We start from the raw sequence: 13,111 nt of genomic DNA, 5'->3' as shown, positions 1-13,111 counted from the left end.
CCGGGCACCGCCCCGGTGCGCGTCAGGTAGGGGCCGCATGGCGCACCTCTCTGGCGTTTAAAACAACTCTTCCCGCTTAGGGACACGCAGCGGGCGTTGCCCTGCTCCTGCACCTTTAGTATTTGAGTTACATGCTGCTTTCCCGTACTTAAATGACGAGTGCCCACGAAGTAATAGGTGCAAATTAATTAACACACAAGTAATGATGCAGTAGCCGATCAACTTGTTCCTGGCCTTTTTGCTTACCCTCCTCTCATCCCTGGTGCGGTAGGAACCACATTAAAGCTGTGCAGCTAAAGCATGCCATTTTAAGCCTAACTTCCCCCAAAATTTACTTACTTGGAAAGACCGATGCAACTATTGTGACAGGAGAACATGACCTTATACGCAACAGAAACCAAATGCCAAAGATCTATTTCTGCCTAAAATCCCCAATGTGGTAGCATCACTTTTAAACTGGTATCTACTCTTAATCTAAAAAGCTTCCGGTTATTTCAAAGCCCGCAGGCCTTCAGTCAGAGTTGTTCAATTTGTTCAGGTTGTTGCATTTGCTCCTCGGGCTGGTGTTTGGAACGGAACAGAATAGAATTAGCAGCCTGGTCACGAACGTCTGTCCAACTTTTGTTTACTTATATCCCCTTCCAGTTTCAGCCCTGGATATTGGTTTGGCTACCCTGTGTCTCCACAGGACAAGAAATATATTTCTGTTTTCTCTCTTCTGAGAGATTTACACATTGTAGAGTATATAAAATAGTATGAAATGCCAAAAGTTGATTTAATAGATCTTGGATATTTGACATACTGCCTTTGATTTTAACTCGACAAAGAGCTTTTCTACAACCTCTCTAAAGAAGAGTCGTTTGATTGCGACTTGAAAACTGAAGGTACAAGAAAGCCAAACTACCCATCACAATCCGAAGACCTAAAGCAGAAAAATCATCCCCTGCCTGCCTACGTCTAATTCGGAACACACCCATCTCCCAGCCTTCCTGTAAGCTAAACACTTCACGTGCTGCACTCTGCTGTTGTAAGCTCACTTGTCTCTGCATCTTTTCCAAAGTTTTTTTGAAATCTTTTTTTTAAGTGCTAACACTGAAAATGAACGCTTATTTTATCAGCAGTCTGAACATCATGACACTGGTAACTGTCACAATGTGCAAAGAAAAAGTGCTGAGTACCAGACATGGCAAGGAACTACTGGGATGCTCTAGTGTCTAGGCACAAGGACACAAACGACATATGATAGCCAGGCAAGGATGATTACGGTAGTAATCCTATGTTCAGCTATTATACTTACCCAATACCCTTTTTACTCCACACACGCACACACCAATTTTGAACTGTACTTGAAATAACCAACTTGTTGGGCTTCTTTGGGCGAAATCAGTATAGCTGAAGAATTTGCTATCAGCAGCAGTGGACTCTTAGCACCTGCTTTCTGGGAGGAAGGGGGGAAAGATGGGTAAAGAGCGAGCGTGGTTGCAGAAGTCAGGGCTAATAATAATAGAAACAAAAGTTTGAGCATTATAAATAACATTTAAAATCTAAAAAACATTCCTAGGAAGGTACTCAGAGTTTATGATATACATAAATATTAAAATTAACATAAAATGTTAAAAAAAAAAAAACCCTGATTCCCAGATAAACTAGAACAGAGAAACAGCTTCAGTACACTACTGAAAGAAAAGGCTGAAAAAGGTCAGAAACCAATTCTGCTAGAATACTCCTTGCACATGATAAAAAAAATTTACACGTACGTAGTGACAGATGTAGAGAGGGTTGCTACGTTCGCACACTGACAGAGAATAAACTCTTGGAAGCACCTCTCTGTTCTCAGCGGCAGAAGCTACGATAGCGAGCGCTTTTTATCTACGGCACGCCCCATCTCTAGCAGGAGGCCCAGCTGTCAGCAAGTGCAGCCCAGCACTGCAAACGCTCCACACTGCAGACAAGAACTTACATTACACCAGTTCACAATATTCCCAAGATCGTTATTCCAGTTATAATTATCCTCTGTCGATCAGCACCACACAAATCAAGTTTGAAGAATGCTTTTAAACTTCTACGACTGCAGTTAAATCCAGAGGGAAGGCTGAGCGGTCTCCCTGAAACCTAAAGTGCAGGCACTACCACGTGAAAGATCCGTACCCAGGCTGGAGGCGTACAGAACATGTTCCCTCTTCTTCCTCACCTTCCTCTCTCTGCCTCCCCTTCCCCCATGATTCAACTTGCTTCTACACAGAAAAACTGAATAGTGGGATTGATGGTTTGAAACTGTTGCACTGTTCTGATGACTTATCTTTACTGATCCTGTGCTGTGAACTTCTCTTTGATCATTACTAATTAAAGGATTACATAATTATGCTGGAATGAATAAGGCGTTCCCATCCTCACAGCATTGTTGCAATTAAACTATTTTGAGGGAGGCAGAGAAAGGTAGGAAGGAAGAAAGGTCAGGAAGAAAGTGTTTTATGTTTAAAAAAATGCTGTGCTTTTAAAAAAATTATCATGAATGCACCACATACTCAACTTTTATATGAAATACTATGTAACAATATAAATGATGTAGCAGTATGTAATATCAACCCACAGAGCAGCTAGGGGCCACAATACAGTCACAGGGATCAGTTTGGGAACCACTGATGCATGGTTACAGGACCTTAGGCATAAAAACCTTCTGAAAAATGCCAGAGAAGATCAGAGCCAAGAAGTTACTGGGGGGAGTAGAGTGGAAGACTTCCTTTTGTATAACATACATTATATTATATACAAAATGGGGGAAGGAAGCATGACAGATGCCTCATTAAGACCTAGATTTCAGTTGCTGACTAGTCCACGGTGTTCTTCAAGACTTGACTGGACAAAGCCCTGAGCAACTTGGCCTGAATTCAGTGCTGACCCTATTTTAAGTAGGAAGCTGGATGAGAGACCTCCTGAAGTCCCTTCCCACATGAAGGATTTCTAAGATCCGCCAAGGGGACAAAGGACACTAGAGAAAATCCAAGCTAAGCAATTTGATGAGTAATCAAACAAGTAATAAAAGCCACACTTACTTAAATTTTTCTTTCAATAACTGCAGTAAAAGAACAAACACAGTGTGCGGCTGAATGTGACACACAAGGTGAAGATATACTTGAAAAATACTTGAAATTTATTTTAAACTATTTTCTTTTTTCTTTTTACAAAGTGTTCCAGACTGTGCAATACAGCAACATTTTTCTAAGGTAAGGTTTCTTTAATTATGTAACCATTTCCTCTTCTTCAGTTTTGAGGTAGGGATACACACATTTCCAATCAACATTTTTAAAAAACACTTAAGCCCTCCCCACTATAATCCAAATATAAAAGCAATGCACAAGAACACAATGTCCGTTTTCCCACTATTAATTGCTCAGATAAGTTGGAAATCATGTCACAGCCTATAACAGTTGGCATTTAAAAGTTGGCCCATTAATTCCACGAAGAAACCCTGAAAAGATCAGAGCTGGTATCATGGAGCGGCATTGTCTAAGGCAACGCTTCCAGGAGAATCCTCTGCCCTAGAAGCAGGGCTGTCAGGCAGAGGAATAGAGGCATCTACCTCCAAGCTGTGCTGCTTCTCCAGATCACAATTCATGCCAGAATTTCCTCCACCACCCACCTCTCCCTCTGACTCTTCAGTCAATTTGTCTTGGGCCTGAGCTGACTCCTCAGAATCTTCTTTTTCACGCAGAAAGCTGCAAATCGTATTAGGCCTGCTGTAGGAAAAATCTCTGTCCTTGATCTGTAACCACTCCACGCCACCTGATGCAAAAGAAGGAAAATTGGTATTAGTGACAAAAGGAGTTAAGAGTTAACAGCAATTTTTTCTTAGTTTAAGTTCACTGTTATTAAGGCTGAGCCTGACCAACATTTAAGTAAAAGAACCACTTAGGATAGAAAGATGTCTTTCAAGAATTTGGACCAACACTAATTTTTGTGGGGAGTCTCACCATGGGGCTTAAACCATTAATTTTCGTTGAAAAATAAGGCTATGAATAACAGAAAGGCATTTGATAAAGAAAGACCAGCTTGAAATTAAGAGAAACTTAGCTGTTGATAAATTAACAGCAACATGCATACGCTAAATCAACTTAACCAAGACACATAGCTACAGGTTTTTATCCAGATACTGGAGGCATTGTGTGTGGTTCAGTGACGTCACCAACTTGGTCTCTGAAGAGCAGCCACAATGGAGATAAAATCATTAGGAAAGTAAATGAAAAGCAGGAATGTCAAGATACAAAACTATGCTACGTCCATGTCAGGAGTACTGTGTTCTGCTCAACCCATACTGTAAAGCCAGAAAAGAGAAACAAGAATTGGTGAAAGAAAAGTTAGCTCTACATGGGAAGAGACTTTAAAACAAACAAACAAACAAACAACAACAAAAAAACCCACAAAAAAAAGGCAACAAAAAGTAACAGAGACTAGAATTCTTCTTGGAGGAGAGCTCAGAAGGGTCAGATGCTTATAAGGCTGTACTGGGAAAACAAGTAGGGATTGACTTATCTCCTAATTCTGATAACAAATGAAGTAACTCGCACTCATTGGAAGCACCAGCTCATACATTTGTAACAACCACAAAAGCAAACAAACAATCAAGAAAACCCACAGTAAAGTTGTACTTTTTCCATACAACAGAAATGTGATTTGAAAACTACCTGCCATAAAAAGTGGTAGAAGTCAAAAGCATAGACAGGTTCAAAAAGCAAGTGAAGATGACAGAGCCTTTATGGACTAAAGGCATAGTAGTCCAGATGAAAACTCTTGTCAGGATATTCATGAACTGCTGAACACCGGAAGGATAGCCAAAAGAAAGGATTACTCATGTATCTGTCCCCCTCCTGCTACTTTCCACGTACCCACTTACTGCTGTCCATAGTCAGAAATACAACACAGGACTAAAACACTTTTGGTCCAATCCAGTATGGCAGTTCCTGTTGCGTTTAGGTGTCAGACACCACCCCTAGACTCTTAAAATTACTTAAATATAATTCAAAATTCTGAGAAAATATTTTACAAATGCAATAGAGAGAATAAAACGTTTGTTCACCTAAATCTTAGAACACCTGGTAATATGATAGGGAATGACATCAGAGATAGCGTAAGAATTTGTGTCATCTCCTGAACTCAAGTATATCAAGCTCTTACAACACATACTGAACAGACTCCAGATAGAACTGGGATTCCTCTCCCCCTTAGATTCCTAGGCAGTACAAATTGCCGATTCACAACATGTTGTAGTTACTTTATATGCACAACATTAACTTCTGTCAGGGTACAGAAACAAAGTGTTTTTCAGCAGGTATCATCATTATTGCTCGTCCAGAACAAAATAGGCCTTTGTATTAAGCAACATATTCTCTAGTCTACTGTACTTCAAAAATAATAGCTTCTGTTTAGTATTACCTTCTTAATTATATGGAGAGAAGAAATTCTACATGGTGTTGATAAGAATGCTGATGTTTGGTTAGATTCTAGATGACATTTCATGTTATAGCTCCTATGACCAATGTCCAGCTGACTGCCCATATTTAATGTAAAATGGCTACATATTCTTAAAATATGAAGCAGTAACACTGACTTGAGTGAAAAAAAGCAACTAAAAGCAATAGGATACTGCTAATGAATACTACTATATATAGTAGGATACTCAATATCTGACTAGGTAAAAGTACTAACTTCCATATGAAAAAACACCACTGAAATACAGCAAACATACAAGCACTGAGTTCTGCCTACAGAATGAAAATCAGTATGAATGGTGTCCTAGGTATGCCTTTGCAAGTAAGTTAAATTCATTTACAGTTAACTGTAAATCCAGTAAGAATAATTCAGTTGTAGTACATACAACATGGAACTTCTTACTAAGGATATTATAGATTTTCAACAATTACAGTGACTCAAAAAGTCATTAGAAAGGTTGATGGAAGTAAAAAAAAAAAAAAATTAAAAAAAAAAATCAGTGAAGAACTACTAAACAGTACCTCTGATTTCAGGACTAGTGCCGAAACTTTTAGACGACAGAAAAACATACCAGGGAACATCAGCTTATGTTTGCCCTGCTCTTACACTCTTCTGTAGGAATCTCCTACCAGCCACTTCTGGAGGCAGCACTGATCAGAAGGAATCTTTTTTTGTGTGTGTGTTTGGTTTTGTACTTAAATATACACATTTGATGCCTAAAGAAGAAAGTTCCTCTAACTTCCTGCATGCTCGTGAATCAAACACTTAATCAAGGCTGACACTCCTAAGCATAATCCATCCATGTCCCTATGCATAAGAACAGAGGCACTAACCAACATTCTCTTCTCCTTCCTTCTTTTCTGTCAAAAGTGTCCGTGTCATGTTCAACTTCTTCATTGTGTGGCACTTGTATTTCAGCTGTACTTTTTGGTTGCCTTCTGCATCTACTATGGAGAGAGGAGAAAAAACAATACCCAAACCCCCATCATTATAGTGAATTCCACTATCAACTGGAACAACGTAAATATTTTTAACCTCCCAGGCTACCACAACGAACAGGACATCAAATCCCAATTACCATGCTCTGTGTTTTCTTCAAAAACCACACAGGTTCCCAAGGTATCTATGGAAAACAAAGCGAGAAAGTCTTAGAGACTAATTTATATCAGCTGTAAATACTGCACTCACTGGCACAGCTCTGGGAATGTTCTCACTTCCAGCCCCTTGCAAAGGCCCAGCGCTGGTAACCACACTGCCAGCTCAGGAACAGACAGGAATATCACGGTCATTGAAAGTCACTACAAGGAAGGATTCCAGATCATTTTCTTCCAGACCAATGTTGTCACCGTAAGGCAAATGGGAGAACTACAGATTGCACAACACGTCAGTCCTGCTTATACAGGAGTCAACAAGCACTTACTTTGAAGCATTTTATGTCCCCATTTTTCCCTACAGAAACACCAGCTGGTCCACCCCAGAGTTAGCTTCCAGGCATACTTTCCAGTAAGTAACATGGATGCATGACTAATTTAGCAGTGAACTCAGACTGGTGCTGCTCTGTATGGTGTTATACAAACACCACCCAGAACTTCAGCACCTCACAGGACCACGTTCTCCCTTCGCAGTGCAATTAACTGACGTTAAGAAAATTCTTCGGGTCACATGAAAAAGGAGAGACCGTATCCACATCATTTTTCCTACCTTCATATTCTCCTGCAAATACATATCTGTCCACTTGTAAAATGGGCCTCTCTGACTCTATTCCCTACAAAAAGAGGGACAAAATTGCACAGATGTCAGGTCTCTATTAGCCCAGGCAAATTTCTTGCTATAAGACCAGAGAAGACAGATATAGCAGAATCCAAGTTACATCAATTCCTTGAAAAGATAAATAGTTTAAAAAAAAAAAACCAAACCCAACATAAGGTAATAGCAGTAAAATAAGTATTCCATAACATGGTAAACGTGAAATAAAAAGTTTCTTTTGGTATTAGAGAAAAGGAGTGGATTCCAGACTGTAAAGCTTTCTCAAACTGTCAGCTTCATATGAAGAAAAGTACATATTTAAAACAGGATTTATGGAACTGGTTAAGAGAGTTCTGCAGAGGATATGATTTTACAGAAGCTAGCAGACTCCTGAAAGAATGGCAAGACATGCAATTAAATTAATATTTATTAGTTTTCAAAAAAATGTAATAAAAGTAATTTTAGTTATTACAATTGACCCTGAGGTCTTCTGCAACGTTAAACATCAGGGGCGGGGGGAGAAGGATTTTTCTTTCTGTTTTTGTAGGAGGCTTAGTTAAGCAGTGATAACAACTGTTACAAAGGGTTTAGCCAATCTTACTGTAGAAGCAGTGTACTGTTAAAAAAAATAAAATGTAATGACAATTTTTCAGTCTATCATCATACATGTTACTTTAAGTGTATTGAATACAGAGAATATACCAGATAATATTGTTCTAGCAATCACAACAAAACCACCAATGCTGTACTGGTATAGAAAATGCTTTAGTATGTTAAAAAGGATCAAAGACATTTAGATCAAACTGCAGCCAATGGTCTATTTAGGTTACAGTAAATAAATTTAAAGTGCTGTTATTTCTTCTAGGAAATTAATTTAACCTCCATTTTAAATTAACAAATAAAAATATACTTATTTGCATGAAAAAAGATGTTATTTTCTAAGTTCCAATTAATACAAGTTCTGTAAAGTGGAGTAACTTTCAAAAGTCTTTGGAAAATACACAAGGTGAAGTAGTCTGGCATAAAGCATTACACCACCACTGGAAGTGCAATTGCAGGGTCACAGAAGCTTCTGTGATTACTGCATGTCTACATTGTGAAGGAGTTGGAAACTGTTGTTATTTAATTTTATTTTTGTAAACAAGGAGTGGGAGAGTAAGGCAGCAGTTCTATCAGCTCATTCCCTTCCTCTACAGCAGAGCTTTTCCAAATACACAGGCCAGGATCCCATTATTCTTAACATAAGATGTACCTCTAAACTGTATTTTGATAAAAATTAACGCCTGAACAGAATATACTAATTAAGGCAAAATGTCTTTTAATAGTACATTGTGGACATCAATGTTATTCAGGACATGAAGATAAGCACATGCTAAAAGTTTTGAAGATGAGGCACTATGTGGTAAATTGTTTAAAATACAGAATATCACACAGGTTAATAGGAATTTGTGCAATTTTCCTCTTGTACTTTTAAAAAACATAACTATCTAAGATCAGCAAGATTTAAGCTCTGGGATTCTCTTTCTGCTGCATAGGTTGAGAACATCAATAGCATTAAGCTAACATATAGCACATTTTTGGTTTTTTTACTACAGGAAATTAATTTAAAAAAAAACACATCAGTACTAGGCAACAGCATTAAGGTTTTTAATATTCAAAACTTTATTTCTTTGGCATTCCTTTTTGGACTATGCAGAAATGGAGACTGTCTTCCCCTTACGTGACCAGCATCACAGAAAACTTGCTAAACAGAATAACACAAAGCAGAATCTTTTATTGGATTTTTAACAACAGTTGTCCGTTACGAAAAATCTCAAGGAATGCTTACTCTGTGGAGTGAGCGCAGGCAGATTTGGATACGAGTAGGATACAGTATAGATACTTAAAAATTTTTCTAGAAACACTACAAGAGAATCTCAAAGCACAAAATTTAAAAGAATCCCGTTAACACTATTGAAGAATATGTAACTATTCAGCCACCAGTAATGAATCATCTGTGTAATACATTTCAATCGACTTAGCTCAGATCCAGGAAGCAAATCTGCTTATAAAAGCATATCCATCCAGTGATGGATAATTTATGAATTTTGATTGTATTTCTACATTTAATATTTTCAGAATTGACTTTACCACCTCACATATATTCTGAACGGTGGCATACTCCGAGATGTTCTCTTCCATCTCTTCAGTCTGTAATAAAGGTCTAGTTTCAGAAAGTATTTGCAAATCAATAGTACTCGTACTATCTATACAGCTCTCACAGTCCACGTAGGTTTTGAAGGGCAAATAAAATTTTTCATATACAGAGAAAGTGATTAAACAACTCAAAAGGACTGGTAAGCCAGGCTCTTACAATAACCTCACAGTGAAGCAAACAACATCCAAAACTGTTTACCAAATGCTTAATACCCAGTTATCCTTTACATTTACAACACTTGAACTTGCCAGGCAGTATCTGCAAAAAAACCCATTGTAAATATAGTGCAATTCAGAAAGACTTTGGCTTTATCTATCAGCTGTATTCAAGTTATTTGAAGAAGCGTGCTTAACTATTTTTTTTTGAATGTGTAAAATACATCATTTAAAAAAACCCCAAAACTTAGAGCTTGAATTCAGAGGAGATAATGGTCCTAGCTCATAAATACTTCTGAAAATATTTCCTTATATTTACATAGTATCATAAGCCATTTCTGAAATAGAGAGAGCCCACAACATGCAGCCAAATACGGCCAAGACAGTGCACATAATTCTCTATCAAAGATTTGATCTAAATGTTATTGACTTGAAGGAATTTAGAAACAGCCTCAGTCCCTTGTTCACATGCATACTGACTTACCCCTTTCCTATTGTGCTGTAATCACTCACCAAAATCTTGCATTTGTTTTCACATTTTTCTAAGAAGTCTGAATCAATAATTCCCGATAGTTCCACCATGACCAGTTGCTCCTACAAGATAGGTTTATAATGTAAATCTATAATTGATATAGCTGAACTCAGGAGAAAAAAAAAAGTCCCCCCAAAAACAACCCAAAACAAAAAGAACAGCATACAAAGACCCAGACCTTCGGAATAAACAGACCACAAATCTGACTTATTCTGCATTTTGTCTAGAGAAAATGGCGGACAGATACTGCAATACCCAGGGAAATGCAGTGACCCACTACTCCATCAGACACCTGTTTCACACCTGAATTCCCTGGCCTTTTCTTCCTAGCTAGGGAGTTCTTTTTTCACCCTTAAAAAATGAGAATCGATATGGGTAAATGATTTATGAATTATAGCAAATGACCAGTTACATATTCCAAAATACATTTTTCAAAGTTTTAATACCTACCTAAATAAGACACCATAGCGAGAAGTTAAGCAATGTGTTGCTTGAAATAGTTACTTTTAACTCTTTATAACATATTGCTTTGAAATCCCTGTTTGCAATTCCTTACAATTTTCAGTGAGGAAAATACAAAAACAAAACAAAAAAATAGCCACCTTGAAAAATCTTTCTCAAGGAAGAGTTTTCAAGAATCACCATCTACTAAGCACACACAAATACACATAATAATAGCGGAGTAATAGTTCGTATTTTCGGATGTTATGGGGGTAGGAAGCAATTGAAACCGGACGAGTGCTTTCTGACAACGCCGTTTTCCAGAAAACCTGAAGTAAAACAGCTAAAACGATACAGCTTTCGGTACACGACCGCTGCGGGGGCAGAGAAACCCGACAGGCCCAGGGAAACGCGCTTGCTCTGTGCCCGACCCCACCGCCAGCGCGGGGGCGGCCATGGCGGCCCCCGCACCCGGCTCTCCTCACGCGTCCGACCTGCCCCGCCGCCCCTCCTGCAAGCAGCGGCACGACGGCGGACCGCAGGCAGCGGCTCCCGGGGATCGGGGGAGGCCTTGCAGAGATACGGCGAGAGGAGAAAGGCCACCCCCTCCCCCACTGGGGCCCCGGCGCAGGTGCTTGGCCCTGGCAGCCCACAGGAGGGCAGGCGCAGGGCCCTTCGCTGTCACCCGGCAGACAGCCTGTCCCGGCCCGCTCAGCGCCGGTGGGGGGAGAGAGGGCCAGGCCCACAGGCGGGACACGCCCCGAGGGGGGCCGGCCCGGCCGGTCCGCGTCCCTTCCCCTAATGTTGCTCCGAGGAAGATGAACGCCCAGGGAGCACGTCCCGATGTCGGCATCCACCAACCTCCACCTCGTCTTCCTCCGCTTCATCTTTCCTCTCGCCTTCCTCCATGCCCTCTGCCGCCGCCATGTCGCCGGTGAACGCCCCGCTTCCCCCCCCCCCCCCCGCCTCAGCGCGCACCACGTGGGCGCGGCGCCGCCATCTTAGAGGCCGACCGGTCCCGCCTCCCGCCCGCCCGCGCGGCTTCTCCCTTCTCCCTGGGGCGGCGGCTGGAAACGGCGCCAACGGCAGCGGCGGCCCCGCCCCCGCCCGCGAGCTGCTGCTCGCGCCACCCGCCCCCAGCAGGAGGCGGGAGTGAGGCGCGTGCCTGAGCGACCGTTAAGCGGTGGGACCTGAGGAGCGGCCCCCGGGCGGCGGGGCGGCGGGGCCGGGGTGCGCGGCGGTGCGCAGGGCGCTGGGGAAGAGGGTGAAGCTCGGCCAGGGAGGAGCCCGAGGCCGGGGTGCGTGTCGGGGGTAAGATGCGGGGCTGTGGGAGCGGGAGGAGGGACGGGCAGCGGCAAGGGGGTGAGGGAAAGGAGGAGTGGCGGCCCTGGGGGCTAGGCTGGGGCGGGGCGGCTGGGTCAGGGAGCGCCTTCCAGGGCCTGAGCAGCTCTTTCAAACGGGCTTCGTCTCCCCGAAGCTTTACACCTCCGAGGTTTTCCACAGATCGAGCAGTTGGCCAGAGTGGAGTCACACCTCTTGCTCAGTCCTCGTTTTCCAGGTTGAACAAGGCGCATCATTCCTGCTAGACAGTCCTGGTTTCCCTCTTCATCCTAAGAGCCCGTCTCTGCACCTGTTCCAGTCATCTCCCTTCTCATGTGCTAGCCTTGTATGCACCATTGCAGATTAAATCTTGCCAGACCCTTCTTCAGTGGAAGAAAGGGAAATGTTTTGCTTTGTGCATGGTTAAATTGTATTTGCTATTTTCACGGCCTGTGCCTGATGCTTTCTGGTTACCTTGTCAGGTTCGAATACGCTCCTGTCTGATTTCCATCTGAGAAGGATTTTTGACATAACGTGTTAATTTATTTCTTTATTAAGTGGAGGACATTGCACTCCATAATCCTCAGTCTCGTATTGTTTTTTGTAATGTAATTCTCCCTTGTTTTCCTTCTGTATGTTATGTTTCTGATTTTGTGCCAAAAGTGTCTTCATACTCATTGTGTCAAAGTCATTAATTAAAATGTTAAATAAAAACTGGTCCCAAGGGAGTTCACTGTAGATTTTCTTCCAGCCTCTACTTAACCTCCATCTTATATAACATAAACATAAATGTCAGCGTAGCACCGTATCAAGTGTTTAACAATGTCCAGATATGTTTCTGGACATAATGTGTTTCTCCTTTTCCTAGAAAAATCACTGATTTTAAACATATCAAGTAAGTTTAGCAGGGTTTTTCTTTGGGAAGCCAGCATTAGGCTTCATGTCATTTTCTGTTAAGCTTCATGTTTTTAATTATTCTTTTCTTAGAGCTTGTTTTAGAACATTGCGTACTGCTATGGTAAGAACAGCCTATACATTTGGATTAGTTCTAAATACAGAAAAAGATGCTGGGGCATGTTACCTTTTAGTCAGGCAAATTGCAAAGCCTTGAATTTTGACTGCAGGGGATAATAGCTGTGGAACAGATGTTTGGTATATTACAAGTGTTTATTATCAGATATTTTAAAATAATAGTTTGTATCTTTTGCTTAGTGTAGGCTGCTGTATTTAAGG

The 13,111-nt window shown here is 41.1% G+C and overlaps 1 protein-coding gene across 3 annotated transcripts; it reads right to left on the bottom strand.

Moving 5' to 3' along the window:
- Positions 1 to 3,128: 3,128 nt before the first annotated feature.
- On the bottom strand, positions 3,129 to 11,508 carry GTF3C6 (general transcription factor IIIC subunit 6). Of its 3 annotated transcripts, XM_076333428.1 has the most exons (7): positions 10,568 to 11,033; positions 10,099 to 10,179; positions 9,367 to 9,423; positions 7,189 to 7,252; positions 6,566 to 6,610; positions 6,321 to 6,434; positions 3,129 to 3,783 (listed from the first exon to the last, which is right to left on the bottom strand). In XM_076333428.1, exons 2-7 carry the CDS (start codon positions 10,165 to 10,167, stop codon positions 3,491 to 3,493), a joined length of 642 nt encoding a protein of 213 aa, XP_076189543.1. In that variant the 5' UTR covers positions 10,168 to 10,179; positions 10,568 to 11,033; the 3' UTR covers positions 3,129 to 3,490. The 3 variants fall into 3 exon arrangements, with proteins under 3 accessions (XP_076189543.1, XP_076189541.1, XP_076189542.1); XM_076333426.1 differs by lacking the exons at positions 9,367 to 9,423; positions 10,568 to 11,033 and adding an exon at positions 11,420 to 11,508; XM_076333427.1 differs by lacking the exons at positions 9,367 to 9,423; positions 10,568 to 11,033 and adding an exon at positions 11,420 to 11,508 and having other exon boundaries at positions 6,321 to 6,431.
- Positions 11,509 to 13,111: the final 1,603 nt, after the last annotated feature.

This window comes from Aptenodytes patagonicus, chromosome 3 (assembly GCF_965638725.1).
Source record: "Aptenodytes patagonicus chromosome 3, bAptPat1.pri.cur, whole genome shotgun sequence".
Lineage (NCBI taxonomy): Eukaryota > Metazoa > Chordata > Aves > Sphenisciformes > Spheniscidae > Aptenodytes > Aptenodytes patagonicus.
Note: the sequence above shows the minus strand (reverse complement) of the source record. Positions and strands in the feature narration are given on the sequence as shown.

Excerpts from the sequence above, each read along its gene's own strand:
- GTF3C6 (XM_076333426.1), bottom strand. The coding sequence starts at position 11,485 with ATGGCGGCGGCAGAGGGCATGGAGGAAGGCGAGAGGAAAGATGAAGCG. Across the intron at positions 7,253-10,098 it reads AAAACAAATGCAAGATTTTG|GGAATAGAGTCAGAGAGGCC; the intron begins GTGAGTGATTAC and ends CTCTTTTTGTAG. Across the intron at positions 3,784-6,320 it reads GGAAGGAGAAGAGAATGTTG|GTGGCGTGGAGTGGTTACAG; the intron begins GTTAGTGCCTCT and ends CTTTTGCATCAG.